Source organism: Amblyomma mixtum, chromosome 7 (assembly GCF_055824585.1).
Source record: "Amblyomma mixtum isolate Tamu chromosome 7, ASM5582458v1, whole genome shotgun sequence".
Lineage (NCBI taxonomy): Eukaryota > Metazoa > Arthropoda > Arachnida > Ixodida > Ixodidae > Amblyomma > Amblyomma mixtum.
The window spans coordinates 24,312,093-24,330,763 of NC_143018.1; the positions used below are offsets into that span (position 1 = coordinate 24,312,093).

The window sequence follows — 18,671 nt, forward strand, 5'->3', positions numbered from 1 at the left end:
CCGAAAGATAACGCCTCCTATTGGAGATAACACCTGCGTTTGATAGTCATCCGGCACAAAGCAATATGCTCCTACATGGTTTCTCGCGCTAACCACGGTTTTAATGCACTGTTTAGACTGACTTATGGGAGAACATTACGACCACGGATGGGACGGCTACATAAAATTGTCAACGTGAAAAATGCGAAAGCGCCTTGATTCTGCGCATTTACCAAGTATGAATCGGTTGTACGAGGGTGACATGACGTATATTTATTCGATTCATTGTTTACGAGAGCGTTGGGTTCGAGGCTGCGCCCAGTCTAGTACTTCTGGTTTGTGGGTAATGAACGTTAAATTCCTATTGGTAAATAAAGTATTAGGGCGGGCCATGGGAGGCTTTCATAGGCTTTCATGAGTAGTAGTAGTAGTAGTAAACACATTTATTGTAACAAAAGGAAGAGTTAGGGAGTAGGGGGTTGGGGATAGATAGATGTGGAGCTTCAGTGGTCGGTCTTCCCTAGTCCAGGATCCCGTTGGCCTCCGCCGTTGCCTTGGCCCTCGTCACCAGCATAAGCTGTGTGCTCGGAGTCAGCCAGGAGGGCCTCGCACTGCTCTAGACTAGGGCTATTTACCTTTGGTAGTAAAGGGCTTTTTTCACAGCCCCAAGTGGCGTGGTACGTTGTGGCGTAGCCCCCACACCACACGCACTCTTTCGCGTATCTGTTCGGCCACATTTTATGATACATGAGAGCTCTTTGATGTTACCAGCAGCGAAACTGTATCGAAACTGTATGTATCGAAAAAATTACCGATGATTAAGTTACTTCCTAATGCCAAATTTGAGCGCAGCTTAGCAGCTGTTTTATCTTTTCGATACATTGAGGCAACGAATTCGAGCAAGACATGTATGTACAATTACAGACAACTTGTTATTTTTCACACATATTCCTTTCTCAAAAAACACTCCGCAAACAGTTCTTGATTGTCATGAAGGAAGCTTTGTGGACGGAGAAATAGATGGATATATGCTCGACTTGCTGCACCAATGCCTGGTTCTCAAAGACGAGGTCTGCGCAAGTATTTCGCGAGGTTGTCACAGCCGTGGGAAGTGTTACGAGCGAGAGGAACGGGATGTTCTCCCGCATAAGTGTTAAGGAATTCCTGTTTGTTTGTCTCTATATCTACATAATAATAATTATTATTATTATGTAGATATAGTTAAACTAAAAGTTAAACTGGTCCTGCCAATCAGAGAAAGCTGATTGGCATTAAATCCACCAAATCCGCTGAAGAATCAGAATATCTGAACTTTAATTTTTGCATACAAAGAAAAGATACAGTACCATCATATACCACAAGTTCTGAAACAACAACTTAAGTTAAACCTCCCTCATATACCGATCGTCGTGCCCAATAGCAACAAACTTTCACACACCACACACAAACAAAAAACGAAACAAAACGAGCTAACAACACACATTCCACCTAGATATGGGACACAGTTACTGCGCAATTTCTTTCCCTCAATAAAAATTCACTCTCTCTCTCAACATAATTTTATTCTGCAGAACATTCAAGCACATATTTATGTCAGTGCACAGAGCTCGGTCGCATTCGAGCTGTTTGCCATTAGGCATATTGAACAAGGGAAAAAAAAGTTATAGGAAAAAAAAAACTCAGTCGCATTTTCTTTAACGTAATATAACTAACGTGCTACAATATGACACTTTCGTAATCCTCCATTCGGCGAGGTCCTCATGCGCAACATAAAGAACGAGGCGCCCGCCCTGAGCAATGCGTCATAATAACGTCCAAAAACAGTGTCTCGTGAGACAGCAAGGCCATCACGGTAGCTTTCTCAACGTCTTTATGAAGGCCCAAATCTTCACGGCTGGTCCCACCTTTATACCCATGGTTTCTATCAGATGATGGTCCTTCAGCAGCAGCATAGCTTCTCCATCGATGAGTTGTTCCCGGAATTCGCCAGCATATTTCGCGCAACCCGGAATCTCCCCAATGAACTTCACCACCTCATCGACAGTCCAGTGTCCTGGGGGCTTTATTCTTAACAGCGGAGGTGTCAGAGACGCGGGATCAGGCGTCTGCATCTGAAGGCTCTGGCTGGCAGTTTGGTCGGTAGGCGCCGGAGTGCCGGAAGGTGGACCTAAGGCCGACGAGGAAGCAGGGATCAAAGTCTGGCTGGGGTTCACGGCGGCGTTCGGATCCTGGAATGGAGGGACTACCGGAAGAACCGGCGCCAGGTTATCACTCGAAGCCGGTGTCAACGTCACCTCGGTCGTTGCTGCCTTGGTCACAGTTCTGGCCTGCTCCGGGTTTGGACGCTCCTCTGAAGAAGGGGATGGCGTAAAACCCTTGTCTGGAAGGGACGCAGTCAGGCCCTCATCGAGAGCGTTTCTCATATAGCTGCTTTCAAACGGCTCCAAGCTTTCAAGGATTGTGAATTCCTCGATAAAGTGCGGTGTGACGTTAGGCTTAGACACGAGTGCATCTAACGTGCGACGCAGGATGTTTGAAATAGGCACTGTTCCCACTTGCTGCTCTTGGCCTTCGGTAGGCGCGGTCCCGGAGCTTGAACCGGCGTTTTCGGCAACGTGACCAGCCGTCTCGTTCGCAGCCATAAATTCTTCCTTCAATCGTCGCCTCTCGAGTTCCAACCAGGAGAAAGTGACGTAACAGAAAGGAAGCACGAAGAAGTACACGCTTACCGCAGCTGGCGTCGATGAGTTGGCGCGTCTCCGAGTCTTCGAAGTATGCAACACGGGCGAATAATGATAGTGATCCCAAAGCAGACAGCACGCATGCGCAGATCGTATATCCACGAGGCGGTTGGCTTTGGCACCGGCTCGAGCAAATGCGCTGGCGAGCGAATACTGACGAAATAATCTTATTTCTTCAAAGCGCTTAATGTTGAACATATCTATATACTAATGCATTCTTTCCTAATTTAGCCGAAGTCTTGGTCGGTTCGTAAGCCGTCACTTTATCGCGGAACGATGCAGAAAAATCGATTATAAAACTTTCTGGTGGTATAGCATTGCTAAGCACGGAATATTGAGGGAAAGGAGGCTTTTGCAGGTGGACACCAACGCCACGTACATGAAAGCGAGTTTGAGGTGTCCACTGACCCATGGAACCAGTTGTGCGCCTTTAAATTACATTGGTTTTTGGGAAAGGAAAAGTGCGCAGTATCTGGCTCTCATATCTCGGTGGACACCTGAACCGCGCCGTAAGGGACGGGATAAAGGAGGGACTAAAAGAAAGGAAAGAAGAGGTGCCGTAGTGGAGGGCTCCAGAATAATTTAGACCACCTGAGGATCTTTAACGTGCATTGACATCGCACAGCACACGGGCGCCTTTTTTGTAGCGTGAGCTACATTGGCCACAGTCTCGCCGTTTCGCGTGCTCCCTCCGTCGACCATACTGCGCATGCGCGAGGAGCAAGTGACGTCACTACGCACAGTTGGCATGCCTCGCTCACCGTTGTCAGCGCTAACGCATACACCCCACATCTCTCTCTGTCTCTCATCACCCCACGTACCTATACGCGCGATTCAGGCGCCCACTCACCCAGGGAGCCAGATACGCGCATTTCCTTTCCTAAAAATGATCGGAATGTAAAACGTTGACAACGCCAATGAACACAATGAAAGCCGACGGCCTATGGCTTCAGCGCCGCGTTTCTGGCACAACGTTGTCAATGCCTGCAGCCCACATCTCTCTCTCTTCACCCACGTACCTATAAGCATGATTCAGGCGTCCACTGACTCAAGGAGCCATTATGCTCACTGCCTATCCGTAAAATGATCGGAGTGTAAAACTTTGTCAACGCCAACGCCATTGAACGTCGACGGCCTATATATGGCTTCAGCGCCGCGCGCTTCTGTCGCAACGTTTTCAATGCCAACGCATGCAGCGCACGTCGAGAGCCGAGGCTGCAAACCCCTGAAATACTGTGTCACTGCGAAACCTCACCGCAGCATGTATATGCACAGGTTGTCAGGACAGCAGTTATTGGGCCGCAGAGAGAGGCCCTTGCTAAGGAATCTGCAACCCAATTCAGTTGAAAGCCCATGTGCCCCGGTACCTAAAGCAAGCGCCCCGAATTTAGATGGCGCGGGATCAGCTGCTTAAGGAGGCGTACTGCCCGAGACTCAGTGGATGAGGATAACGAAGAGCAAATAGACAGAGAGTCCGTCATAACCATGACATGGGAAACGGTAGGGGTTATAATTTACGTAAGGCTAAAATTACTGCTAATAATTCGGCCAGATAAATTCAATTTAGGAAGACGGAGAGAAAAGGACCAACCTAATGTAGGTGAAAAAATGCCCACACCTGTCCTTTCACGATCCTGCTATGCATCGGTAGCAATAAGAATGAGAGGGAAAGGACCTTTGGTGGTTCTGCGACAAACCGTGAAGGACAGGAAAGGGCTGAAGCTATTCGTTTGATAGAAAAATGTCATCGAAGGCAATCTAAACAGAAGGAGAGACGTTATGCATTGGGCGGAAATCTGTGAAATTAATTTTCAATGGATCAAGGAGAGGCTGCACAAAAGATATCTGCGTAGTATGCAAACGAGACCAGGCGACGTTTAAAAGACTGCAGGTTGACTAAGAAATATTATACTGGAGGTGTGAAGAGGTGATTTGCACAAATAATTAACAGGGTTTGGACTGGTAAAAGGCGAAACCCAGCTGATAAAGATGGAATTCGCGCCTCAATGTGCAGAACACCATTGGCGACACATTTTGGATGCCCCATACAGAGGCGCAACGCCTCACGCTCTAAGAGCACAAGAGGGCGAAGTTTATAGGCAGGAGCTCCTGAGATTAAAAAACAGCCGACCTCCAAAATTGGGCCGACGTACATTTTATAGATCAGCAAGAGTGTGTGCCTTCTCATGCCTGACCTAGCGCTGCAAAACTTACGCAGGATGCCAGTGGCCCGAACTCCTTTTGCAGAAACTTTCTCAATGTGTGCCTGCCAGGAAAGAGTAGTGTCGTATATCACTGCGAGCAGTGTCTGAACTTGAGGAATTATGTGATTTCTATAAGCAACGCAGATATTTACGGGATGAGAAACCGGGAAGACTAACAATGCGCATTTCTTCACACTGAGGGACAAATGAATTCTTCCTAACCAGCTGTCAAGAATATTGAGGTAATTCTACAAGGTCTGATAAAAGAGTGCGGATATCACTTGTCTGTTTTGCGCATCTTCTTTTTCTAAAGCCATGCCCCAACTAGCTCCCCCTCCCCAGAATGCATCACAAAATTCAGGTGTTTACGGATTGCCACGCCACTCGCGGTCAATAACGTAAACTGTGTTCTTGTTGCAAACTTCGATATAAACGCATAACAGCCCATGGAAATAAAATCAGGGAAAGCGGTGCACTAATGAGAATACATAGATATAACAGTCAAAGAGGTAAACTAAGAGGTGAAATAGGAGGTGTGTCTGTGTTTGGGAAGGGGGGGGGGGCGGTTTTTAGAAGATAATGGTGACATAAGACGACAGCACTGATCTCCACTAGGTGGCTGAATGCCGCATTCCCGCTTTCCGAGACAAGCGCGAGTGAGGCCACCGGAAGTTATACGGCATGTCCCAGAAGCCCGGTGTCTACTGTGTACATGGAGAAAGGAAAGAACTCAGAAGAGGCGGTTACGTCACATTTTTTAAAGGCGGTTCCCCCCTGCGTTCCTCCCACTTGGCCGCCAACTAAGCGCACTTGCGCATGCGCAGCAGACAATGCAGCAGACGATGCCGCCGCGCCCAGCTTTCCTATTGGCTGCGCCGGCGGTCAAATACTCCCAGCAGTCCTTGCGAAAGCGCGTGACTTCCGGCACACTTTCTGGCGTGCAGCTCGAATAGCGAGGGCCTCTCATGAGTTTTCCTTTCTCCATGGCTGTGTATTTCAATGCAAAAAGTCGAGTCTTTCGCCCTTTCGTTCTCAGTTTCTCGCGTTGTTCTCGGGTAACGTTTGCTGTGATATCAAAGGAGTAAGTAAGCTCAATGCGAGGAATGTGAACATTCTTTGGAGAACTCTCTAGTTTCGAAGAAACCGAAGAAAATAGGCATGGAAAAGAGAGACACGAAATGGCCCCATCATTCTGTTCAGCATGGATTTCAAATGTAGCCGGCATCACTGATTTCCTGCAGCAACGCTAGCAATGCGAAATGGCAGGTGGTTGACTGCATAGTGCAGTCAAGCACTATGCGCACCGCATAAAGCAGCAAGCTATGGAAAGGGAAAAAATGGTATCGTTAAGAGTAAGGAAGAGGGCAGAGTGGTTCAGGAAACAAACGCGGCTTAATGGCATACTATTCGAAATCAAGAATTGGGCTTGGGCAGGGAAAGTCATGCGAAGTGAAGACAACCGCTGTTCGTTGAAAGTAACGGACTGGATGCCAAGAGAAGACAGGCGAACGTACGTAGCAGGGGGCGGAAGAAAGATAGGTGGGCGGATGAGATTAAAACATTTGCTGGGATAAGGTCGCCAAGGCCGGCACTGGACACGGCTAATTGGAGAGATATGGGAGAGGTATTAGTCCAGCATTGGGCGTAGGCCGGCTGATGATGCTGAATGCGCACAAACGTTCAGCGCAGATGATTTCATTGCAACTTCGCCTCATGTATCGCTGCGTATACTTGTCTCCAACGGCGACAAAAAGCGTAACGAAGCCTGAAGAAAACACGACGCCAAACACGCACACACTGTTTTATTCTCCAGAAAAATAACTTAATACGTCCTTGGACACTGCGCAAGATGCAGTCAAGCTTGAAGCAATGGTCAAATAATGCGACCTCGGTAACAGCAGTTGGCAACCTCGGTGAGGCGTGCGAAAAATATGAAGCTGGCCATGAGCACTGCATAAACGCGGCGTCTGGAAACAGTCCTGGCTCTAAACTATCCTACTTTTTTCCTCCCAATTCCTTTATCATGTCGCATATCTTGAGAGCCGGTCCCAGCTTCATGCCCATGACATCCATCAAGTGCTGCTCGTTGAGCAGGAACAGAGCTTCGCCGTCAATGAGCTGCCGGCGGAACTCGTCGGCGTACTGCGCGTAGCCTGGAAGCCTCCTGATGTAGACTGCCACGTCATGAACCGTCCACTTTCTCGGCTTCTTAGGTGCCAGGATCGATGGCCGCTGTTGCACGAACGTGTGCATACGCTTAGCCGTGTTTGGGTCAGGAACGGGGTCAGCAGAAGCGACCATGATCGGGGCCGGTATCTGGATCGGAGCAGGCAGTGGAGCCAGTACCAGTCTCGTCGTCGCCGCAAGGTTCGGGTCTGAAGACATGCCGGCTGCGAGGGCCAAGAGGGGAGGCGGAGCCGGTGCCGTAGTCGAAGCCGAAGTGTGAGCCTGGGGCGGAGTCGGCGTAGGCTCAATCTTTGCAGTCGAGTTCACAGTTCCGGCATGGTATCCCTCTGGAAGCGCTTTCGAATTCGGAGCCGGAACTGTTGCAGAAGGCACGTCCAAGTCCAGAGGAGGCGAAGTCGGTTCTGCCTTTATGGCTTTTGCTACGTAGCCGACCGCAAACGGTTCCATGCTTTCTTGAATTACGTACCCGTCGACGACGTGAGTCTGAACGTTGGGCCTAGCCGCTAGTCGATTGGGCAAATGGCGAAACAGCTCCGACATGGGCACCATTTTGGCCTCCGGCCCCTGGCCATCGCGCGGTGTGGACTCGGCTCCTCGGTAGGCGCTCATTGCAGCGCGGCGTAGGTCTCTCTCGTTGCTCATAAGCTCGGGTGAGGATCAAGGCCTCTGAATCACAAACGAGATGGAATGATGTACAGCAGGCACTCCTTACCGCAGCTGGAGACGATGAGTTGGCGCCGCTTTGCCTCGAATCTGCCGATAATTCGTTCTGACTCGGGGACAGAGCGTGATGGATCGCTAATGATGATGATCCTCGCATCACTAGCACGCGGGAGGGAATATCAGAAATCATTTGTGGCAGTGCGCTGATTACGATCGACATGCTCTTATAAAATTTTTCACCTCCTCCTTCCCTATAACACGAAACGGTCGGTGTTCTACGAACCACTCACTCTCTAAAACAGGTTAAGAAAAACATACTTGCGTCGTGCGCTCAGAAAAGAAGATGAAGGTATGCGCCATTCGAAGAAGTGAAAAACAACAACACTCCACCTCAGGGCAACAACAACAACATAACTTGGGCTACCTCCATGGGGCTGCTGTTGTTGTTTCTCTCAAGATAATGGCGCGTACCCACTGCAGGGGATTGACCTGTCCGTTGGTCGCAAGTTGGTCGTTGCCAAATACCTTGCTAGGGGCGCTGACCAAGGTGCAATTTTAAATTTTCTCCACTCATTGTAGCATCGGCCGAAGAGGCTGTACGAAAAGCCAAGACTCAACGTAAACCGGGACAAAAGACGCAATTTATCGGACGCGCGCAAGTATTTATAGATAACAAGTATGTGAGATAAACAGCCGATCAACAAGTACACATAAAAACAAACAAGCAAATAGCCATTCCATCAATTCGAAACCAAAAACCAAAACCAATGGACACAACACTCATATATCCCTCCCTTCATCGCTGTAAACTCAAATTATGGTGTTTTGGCGGGAAAAATTGATGCGGCTTTTGTTTTAGAGCGTTAGCTGTTTCGTTCAATTTCGCGCCGTCGTCGGTGTCCGCGGCGCCACTTCCCATCTGCCTCGATTGGCGGGTGGCAAAATGGGGAGTGAGAAATTCCCCTCTCCACATTTAGCGCATACTAGGGGAAGGTAAAGCGGGAGAGGGAAGAGACAGAGGCAACGGGTGGGTTAGAGGAGAGAGCAGCCTCAACGCAGCTGCGGATGTAGAGAGAGTTTAGCTCGGCGCGAAGCTTGCGTAGACAAGAGCTCCGTATAATCTGGAATGGGAAAGAGTGAAAGACAACGGCAAAGTATTTATGGCCGGTGACTGATGGGAAAGTGGAGAAAGTGTCGTAGACCGCAGGATCCTGAAAGCGGTCAAGACAAAAGAACGCATGGGAACTATTACCGCTGCAAAAATAGCGTCACTGCGGTTTTCTTGTGACGCTTTACGGGTATTTTAGTTCAAACTACAGCAATGTTTTCAGCAGTTGAATATTAACGGGTTAAGATCAAGAAAAACGACTAAGCTAAGAAATGAAACTCCGATCTCGTGGCGCCACAAGAGATATCAACACTATCGCAGGTTTAATCTCCACAAAATCTCCCACACATTTCGTAACCTTGAGTTCAGTTCAGTTTACAAGTTCACTAATATAACGTTATTCGGTAAAGAAAGAAAAAGAGAACCTAACAAAAACTGTACAGGTTATAACACGATGTGACGCGGCAAATCTGCCTTAGCAGCAATTGTTCCCCATTTCACTTCTAGAGTGAACTGCGTCTTTGAATTTGATTTTGCCGTGAGCTTCTGGTGGCGAAGACTACTGGAGGGTGGATGGAGGGGGGGGGGGGGGTGGGGAGTGATGGGTTGTAGGTGCGAGATGAATTTGTAACCGGTGCTCGCCTAAGTCGCCACCGAGAGCTTTATGTGGCCGCTCACAAAGGTGAGTGAGAAGACAGAGAAAGCGGCTTCTACTGTGATCTATCAGGTCATATCCCACAGGGTCCCATTCCTGTCTCCTACTTTTCCGGCCGCGACACAGTCCAGGCGCCCAGCGCACAGTGAGGCAGTTGCGCTGTACGCAGCAGTTTGACTTCTGCTACAAACTACTAGTGCTGCTGCTACTGCAATTCTGCTACTCCTCTTCTAAAGTTCGCAAACAGTGTATACTCCGCGACTACCACTGCAAATATCACCACAGAACTTTGAGATCACTGCGGCGACCCGCATTGGAGCAATGCTAAAGCGAAACATCCACATACTAGATCGACGTCCGCGGCTGTTCTGACGTCCATGCACTATATCAACGTCCATGGCTACCCTGACGTCTAAGTGTATTTTTTCGCGTTTAACTGCACCTAACCAACCAAGTTTTTCCCACGGCAACATTTTATCACACACTATCACAATCAGGCTTTCACACATTTATCTTCAGAGAACGACGTAATAGTGCGGATTATAGGCACTTTTTGCTGACGAGACATGGCCATATAATACTTTCGCATTAAAGTAATAAAAGGACGAGAAAAAAAATGGCTGGGGTTCAACGTGGCTTTAACCTAGTTATACGAGCGAAAACTCTGCTGAGCATGGTCTCCGCTGTCTAGAATGCCAAAGTTCAAGGTCAAAGGTCAAGGTCAGGTAGCAGTTAAGTTCAGTTTTATCTTGTGAGGCATTGAAGGTCATCGTCGTAGCCCGAGGTGCAGAGCTCTCGCTATAAAAGATAAGCACAGATTCCTTCTGAGAGCGCTAAAATGAACGAGCTTCTATGACCAGCTAGGCTTCGGAAGAAAAGCTTAAATGTACATACAAGCTTTAACGTGTGTTAACCTTGTATATGAGGGGAAAGAAGTGTTCACTTGTTGCGGACACCTTCAGTGCGATGCATGCTCTATTCCTTTTTTTAATTGTCGATATACATGAAAAAAGAAGCACGCCAGTTTCGGGCGTGGAGAATGCAACCCCAAAACTTCCACTGCGAATGCATAGCTGCATCGTTAAGTTCAATATGAAAAACTGTACAGATCACAAAGTTGGAGCGAGGGGGGGGAGGGGGGGGCTGAAGTCCAAATAGCCAACAGTAACGATGCCTGAGGTGTCCTCCCTATGGACTCGTTTGTTCCACCTCGTCCACCTCTGAATCCATGTTCACAGTAATAGCATCAAGTACTTTCTGAAATTCTCATTGCAAGTGGTCCTACACAAAAAGCGATAAAAGTCGATGCAAGAAACAACAAATACCGATGCGAATATCTCACTGCATCGGACGTATAGTTCACGCCCCTACCGTGTGTGACGTGCATTCTCTTGGGACAGAGCGTTATAGGCAAGCAGTGTGGTTAGCTAAAGCAAAACGTACAAGTCTACGATACGACGTCTCCCGGGGTCAGGTACAGTTTGTTTACACATGCAGGTACCCTCTTCCGCGTAATAACAATATGCATGCTTAGTTTTTACCGTGTACGTAAACAAACTTGATTTGATTTGATTACAGGCTGGCCAGCGAGAACGGTGTAAACTGGCAGGCGCGCGGGAAGCCCCTCTCGCCGTCGACAAACCCGAAGCAGGAAGAGTGGGCGTGAGCGAGCAGTTCCCTGCGGAACATCCATGCCTGCAGCGGAGTTTGAAAGACGACTGCCTCCTTGTTTACACCTCCACTGCCATCTCGTTGACTACGGCGGCATGCGATGCTATGATAGAGATTCGACGACACCTCCCACGATGAGTTCTGTGAGCGGCAAAGCCTGGCTAACGCCTTGCGGCTCAAGAACGACGACTTCACCGAGACAGTCTTGCCCGCATCGTTGCAGGACGTGTTGGCGTTGGAGAAGACCACCGATATAGCCGTCGCCGACAAGAACAGGTAGCAGACAGAAGGTGCCGACGAAGTTCCTGCAGGATGCCTGCCTCCAGACGTCGGCGTGATTATGGACGGTGACGTCCAGTTGCTCAGGCTGTTCTGGAGCAGGGACCCGATCGTGGGGTACAGCAGCAACGACTGGGGTGACTCGAAGACATCCCCCAGCAGTCGCAACCTCGTCGCGTACGCTACTGGGTGAAGACGGTCAGCGTAAGGCAGGAAGAACCCTAGAGTGCAGTTCGCCTTCCGCAGGGCGGCCGTCAGGTCCTGGAAAGCCCGGACGAAGCCTGGCTGGATGATCCTTCCGCTGTCCCTCTCTGCCCACCAGAGGCGGACGCCAGAGTAGTGGCCAGATCGCGTCACGTGCAGCATGTTGCGAACGAACGCGTTCTTAGCTCGCTGTCCTCCAAGCCCCAGGAGCTTCCGGAAGGCTGAACCTCGCACGCGAACCGCAACGAGCGCCCTCTGAGGTCGACGACGGTAGTCGCGAGAGTAACGCAGCCGCTTTTCTGCGAACATGCGGGGATAAGTGTGGTTCGGTGTCCGGTGCCTTGCCCGGGACACGCCCATCTGCAGAGTCATGTCTTCTTCCAGGTCGTAACAGCATCTGATGGTCACGTCGCAATGCCGGGTTCTGGGGCGAGCCAAAGACGCCCGCCCCTCGCCTGGTGTGTCATAGTTGCCCAAGTCGTCGTGGTCGCTGTGATGTGTGTAGAGGCAGATGTCGCCGGAGAGTTCGGTGCTGACGTGGCGCTGCCTTCGTCTCCTCGAAGACTTGTGAACCTTGCCACTCTCATTGATGTCAGAATAACTGGCACGTCTGGCGCCTGTCGAAGAGACAAGATGCAATTACCATTTGAAACATCACGCAGTTGCGTTCTTTGATGAGATAGTGTATTCAGGGCGATTCAAACTAAGAACCTTACCTGAAATCCTGTTAAGACATGCCGCTTTTGACCTCTCTGCCACAGAGACCCTCGCATATTCATAAGAAACATAAGTTAGAGAACTCGAAGCTAGAATGTCACGCCACATGAGGGTGACACGCAGGGAAAACGCAATGAAAGCGAAAGTAAAAGAATTCCAAATGGTAAGGTTACATATACACCAGGACTGCGCGCTGCAGCTTATTTGGAGGGGTGAGTGACCTCGGATTAATTTCGATTATGCTGCAGGATATTTTCTACTTTTTGATCAAAAGCTTGGACGACACGTAACCTATCCTCAAGAGTGTTAGAGATTCCTCCCCATAAGTACTCCTCTTTCATAGATTCATATAGATAGCTGGGAGTCCTGGCGCAGCGCCATTGGCACCGCAGGTGGCTGGTTAAGAACAGCGGCGATTTTGAGACCCAGGTTGCTCTTTCCGAGCTCTGGTAAGGTTCACTTTTGCATAGGTAATTCTTCGGGAGACTGTCTGTGTATTGACTAATGAGCTGATGTGCAGTATGACGGTGGGCAGGCGGCAATCGCATTGTTTACCTGTTTGTAGGGTGATCAGCAGCAGCAGCCTAACTACGCTCATGCTGCAAGAAGAAGGCGTCTCCCATTGATCCCCAGTTAACAAGCTCTGTCCTGCGCCAGTTGCGCAACCCCTCATGCCTGCAAACTCCCTACAGTCTCATCCGCTTACCTGACTCTATATCGCGCCCTTCTAGGTTTGCGTTCTCTTGTAATTCACTCTGTATATGTACAAGGTAAACGGCGGGGAAACTGCATCAGCGCTTCAACAATCCTCCCGACGCAAACAGTGTCAACGCCGGTGCCCATTTAGTATTAGGCATAAAATTGTGCCTTCAAGTTCTGGACGATGCAAATGCCGTCTATAGGGGCCCTTTTTGTTCCCCTGTCGAGAGAGTGCCCTTATGATCATTTTATCTCATTCAGCCAGGTTCATGCGGGTACGAAATGAGCGCCGTGAACGATAGAAAGGGGGACATGTTCCAAGGGTTTTACAGGGAGGGCAAGGTTAAACCTCATCGTTTTTTTTTCATTTCGTAATAGCCTGAAGGTGGACTTTGTGGTTCTTGATAAGAAAATTAGTCCGGGTCATCCTGACTCCCTCCTGCGGTATGAACCCTGCTGCCCCACCTACCTCTCACCCTATGCTATGTGGAGCACTGCCTCCTTCAGTGCTCAGTAGCCCTCCAAACCCAACCTTTCCCTCTGCCGCCCGGCTTCCAACCTAGCATCGTGGTGGAGCAGCGCAAAGGACGGGACACAAGAAACAAGGAAGGACGTACACAGGCGCTGGAATGGAGACAGTTTACAGAGCCCGATGAACAAGATATGAAGTTCAGAAGAGCAAGTTGCTGGGCTAGTTGGTACTGTTGCATCGTGGTGAAGCAGCGCAAAGGACGGGACACAAGAAACAAGGAAGGACGTACACAGCTGGTGTACGTCCTTCCTTGTTTCTTATGTCCTTTGCGCTGCTCCACCACGATGCAACAGTACGAACTAGCCCAGCAACTTGCCCCTCCAACCTAGAGTCGGACCATCTGGACGGCCAGCGTGCCTTCTTCATGTCCACTAGCTTATGAGAGCCTGCACTGCCGCTAGTAACTAAATCGATTTTAAAGCGATATCATTAAACCATAGTGCCAAAATTCGTCGACAGTCATAAAATTCTCCAATAGGCTGGAGGGAAGTGACGTCATCAGACCGGAGCATTCCCATTGACTAGAGGAATGTTACGTCACCAGACGACAAGTGACGTCACTTCCGGTAAAGTCATCAACAGCTGCTAATGTTATCGCATTGGGCTGACAAAGTCGTCGGGAGATGTGTACTCTGGACCACTTAACGCGACCTCTTAGCACCACGCTCTTTCAGACGAATAGAATGTTTTACAATACATAATGGTTTAAATGTCTCTGTGAATTTTATAACACAAGCCATCGCTTTTTGCTCGAAAGAGGGTCATCCACACCGCCATCGCGGCGAGTGCCTGGAGGGTTCCTTGCCTACTTTAACTAACCCTTGCTCTTCTTCTCGTTGTCGCCGGCGCTGGGCTCTGTCGTTGCGCCCTCCTCCTCCGCCGTATCCGGGTCATGTTTCCCGGAGGAGGTGGTCTCCGCCTCGCCGCCGGGCGTCCACAGCAGGTCGTCACCGCCGGGGTCGCCCAGGTAGCCACCGATCCACAGAATGATCAGCACGCACAGCAGCACCAGCATGACGAAGGTGGTGACCGCGAGGCAGACCGCTCGTGCCGCCGCCGGGTCCCGCTGCTCGAGCAGACTGTCGCTGCTGGAGAGTGTGTGCTCGCTAAAGGAGATCCGGCGCCGCCTCCGGCTGCTGGGACTGCGGCGGCTGCTGCAGACGCACATTAGAGCAACAGCAATCATCTCACTGTTAAGGGAAATGAACAAGTTTCAGAATCAAACGAGCTTAAAGGCACGGTGCAAGTGAAACGGGTAGGCGAAGCGTGCTATGTTTTCATCAGCGACAGCTCTTAGGAGCACGTTTCAAAGTTCTGTGGCGTAACGCAGCGCCAAGCTGATTGGTTAGCCCGCAATGACGTCACGCACAACGTCACTTCGAGCCTCCTTGTCAACGCGCGGCGCAGCACGCTGATTGGTCTGCATGCACTGACGACTGCATGATGTCATACTACGCGCCACGCTGAGAGGTACGAATACAGGGACATCACGAACGGCATCATGAGTACTTAAGTACTCGCAATAATGAACGAACAACATTTTATTCACCGCAGCAAATAGCTACCACTCATCGCTACCTGCTATCGTTGGCAGGTGGCGTGAACACACTGCTGGCCACCCTCCGGGATCTTCCCGTGGCAGACACCTTTCAGGTGGCGTTTCGCTCTGCTACTCGGACAACCGGTTACGCAGACGACTACCACGCGGAACGCAGGAACGGGCGCCTAAGAGGTGCTCATATTCCGTTTAATTCGACAGTGGGATATACACACGTGCTATCTTTACACACGCGACACGAACAAGATTAAGGAGCACGCACAACGCATTTACGATTTCTATCCGTGCACGGTGGTTCAGTGGCTTTGGAGTTCGGCTGCCGATTCCACGGTCATGGGTTTCATGGGAAGCCTGCTGGTGACGTCAATTATTGAGAATCATTAAGCTCGAACCAAGCTTTCCAGGATTTTCGCTGCAGTCCGCAAGTAACAACGACAGCCGTATCCAGTACTGCATTAGGACATAACCAGCCCTTCTCAAAGGTTCTGCTACTGCAGCTCTCTTGTGCTAGCCGCAGCCACGTGCATCCTATAGTAAATTACCTGACATCATCGCTCATCCTACGGCTCGGTCAAAACAGACTACGTTTTCCTTGCCTTCGGATCCTCTAGGACATCATACTCTGCTATTCTAGGAGACCATACCCTGGCACTGTATGCCATCTTAATGTGTCTCTAGAAGACCACCTCTGTGAATATAGGAGTCAATACCCCATCATTTAGAAGACCACGTCTGTCACTGTACGACACCATACAATGTCATTCCAAATCATATACGTCATTATGCAGGCCAAAGAGAGCAGTACTCTCACTCTTGAGAGTATACTACTCCACCACACCTCTCCCATCATAGGAACCTCTCTCTTCTGACGTTCTAGATTACTTTTTGTCGTATCAAAGGACCATAATGTGCCAATTTTGACACAAACTCTGTCATTCTAGGGTCACCACCTTTGCCATTGTAAGGGGCCACCTCTGTCATTACACAACTCCATTTCCTGTCATTAAAGAACAGCGTACCCTGACATTTCTGGAAAACCATCTCGGTCATTGCAGGAAACCGACGGCTCTACGAATTGCGTGTCCTGCCTCATTCAATTTCCTGCTCTTAATGTCAGCTGTCCCCTGCTGGCAAGTCACAGCTTGGAAAGCGGTTCCATCCTTCGCATATTACTCGCCTCCTAGACAAGATGGAACGCCTCTCCATGTCGGCGTCGCCGGTCGAAACAAGGATCCCGCTGGTGGTGGGCCCCGCTGAGGAATGCGTAGCAGCTGCCCCTGGCGAGGACGGTAGCGTCCCGGCGTAGAAGTAGCTCTTGTAGCGCGGGTCGTAGTACACTTCCTGCGGCGAGAGCTCGCGCGCCGCTGCCGCAGCCTCCAGCTCGGCGGACACCTTGGGCCGCCTCTTCTTGAGCGGTACATACTGCGCGTCCTCCCTCGAAGGCATGGCTCCTTCCTGGGCGCTGTCGTCTTCTTCGTCTTCTTAACCGGCCTGCATGCTCCAACATTATTTCGTTCTTTCAAAAGCACAGCACCCCAGTGATGATGATGGTGGTGGTGGTAATCTACAACGTGTGAGCATGCAGGAGCTTCAGCTGGTGGTGAAAATATTGGGCTTGCCCTTTGAATAACGCACTGTTCAATGTGCAGAAGCTTCGGACATACCCCTTTGTGGCTGGAGATCACAGCTAGAGTTTCGAATCAGGCCTTGATGATTATGGTGGTGGTGGCCTACCCTTTGGAACGACAGTGTCCTGGCTGAAGAAGGGAGAATTTAAAAAAAAAATGAAATGGAGGAGACACTTAAGATCCGCCTTCAGGGTATGACACGAAAGCGTTAACGGGTTGATGTCCACATATACGAAATTAGTCGTTCTCTACATGACATTCGTAGATCGCTGGAAGTCCTCATACCACTCCCGGCGCAGTGGTGCAGCGATGGCAGGTGCTGCCACCGGTGGGGCCTGTGCGACCCAGGTTGCTCTTCCCGAGCAATCTCTCAAGACCGATCAAGTAATTTAACTGCCACCTGCTCCTGTGATCAGCTTGCTCACAATCCGGCGGGCAGGTTTTGATGCCACAAGGTCACGTGACTAAGGTTGCCTACCTGCCCCGTAAGTTGCTTCTCTGGGCATTTTTCGTGGATTTTTCGCTCGTTGCCAACGACACCGACGACCGCGCCGGTTTTTCTGAGACACGTGCTCCATAACGCTCTCGCGTTAAAATGCACTGCGATCATAAATCTGCGTTATCGGTATTGGTTGCACATTTCGATTTTACATTGTCTTCCCGTTGCGTTTTCTGCTGCCGGCGCGACGGAGGCGACGGAGCAAGGGAAAAACCGGCTGTGGGAATGTGGGCCACATTCTCACAGCTGGTTTTTTTCCTTGCTCCGTCGCCTCCGTCGCGCCTGTTCGTGGATTCCGAGTCGTAATCGGCGTTGGCGTAGTCGGCGTAACACGCCACCTGGCAGGTGCCGTTTAAATTCGCTCTGCTGCTACCTGCCACGGAGACAACGGAGGGTGGAAAACCGGAAGGTGGCTGCCACGTGCCACATGGCTATAGTTGGGTAACACGCCACCTGCCATCGGTGGCGTGGCTCAAATTTCGCATTGCCGTCAATCGTAATCATCTGTCGACTTTTTTTTTTATTTGATTTCGCCATTGCTTGTTCGTTCTACTGCTGCGTAGGCTTCTGGTGAGTGGTGGTGGTGGTGGTGGGGGTCTCTGGAAGGTGGAGGCTCTTTAGAGGACGGAGGTGACAGGAAGTTGGGTGGGTTGGTGCGGCTCGCAGGTGAGTGCTCCGAAAGAGGCACCTTCCAAGCCCGGAAGGTGACCAGAAGGTGACCTGATCCCTAGCGGTGCCGGGAGGGTGCAGGCATCGCGCACACACATGCACACAGACAACGGATCCTTCTCGCTGGTGGCCTCGTCAGTAGCCAATGGATGGATGGATGGTTGGAAGATATAGAAGCGTCCCCTTTGAAACGGGGTCGCGGCAGTTGTCACCATGCAGATTTTTTTCTTCATATTTCTTTCACGGTTTTATCGGTGAAATAAATCATATAAATTCGCCATTTTCTTTAAATACAATTTTTAATCATCCACTTGTAACTTTATGTTTCCTCCCTGCTTTTGAGCCACCAAGCTTCTTGCTAACTTCTACCGCAGATTCTAGAAAGAACATTGTTATCTCTAAACCATAGGGCCTCATGCAGAGTGACGGTGTATGAGGAGTAAATCGCGGTGCACTAAAGTGAACTTATTCGTGCAAAATAAACATTAAATAAAAAAATAACAACGGGAGAACGGAAAATATCGTACCGCGCGGTACTCTTGGTCAGGTGGGTTCAGACAAGCGGAGCGCATCGCGGATGGTCCGCGCGCGTCAGCGCGGTTATCGTGACACGTGACCAAGCATCCGCGAGTCGGTCCGGACGTCAAGCTATAGTGCCTAGAATAGTCAAGCATTCGC

At 50.1% G+C, this 18,671-nt stretch overlaps 2 protein-coding genes across 2 annotated transcripts; both read right to left on the reverse strand.

Annotated features, from left to right (window-relative positions):
- Window positions 1–6,580: 6,580 nt before the first annotated feature.
- On the reverse strand, window positions 6,581–9,425 carry LOC149335323 (uncharacterized). Its single transcript, XM_089553783.1, has one exon. The coding sequence runs from the start codon at window positions 7,751–7,753 to the stop codon at window positions 6,920–6,922; it is 834 nt and encodes a 277-aa protein (XP_089409909.1). The 5' UTR covers window positions 7,754–9,425; the 3' UTR covers window positions 6,581–6,919.
- Window positions 9,426–10,686: 1,261 nt separating this feature from the next.
- Window positions 10,687–16,643, reverse strand: LOC149335324 (uncharacterized). The gene is made up of 3 exons (XM_089553904.1): window positions 16,375–16,643; window positions 14,459–14,793; window positions 10,687–12,308 (listed from the first exon to the last, which is right to left on the reverse strand). Exons 1-3 carry the CDS (start codon window positions 16,641–16,643, stop codon window positions 11,110–11,112), a joined length of 1,803 nt encoding a protein of 600 aa, XP_089410030.1. The 3' UTR covers window positions 10,687–11,109.
- Window positions 16,644–18,671: the final 2,028 nt, after the last annotated feature.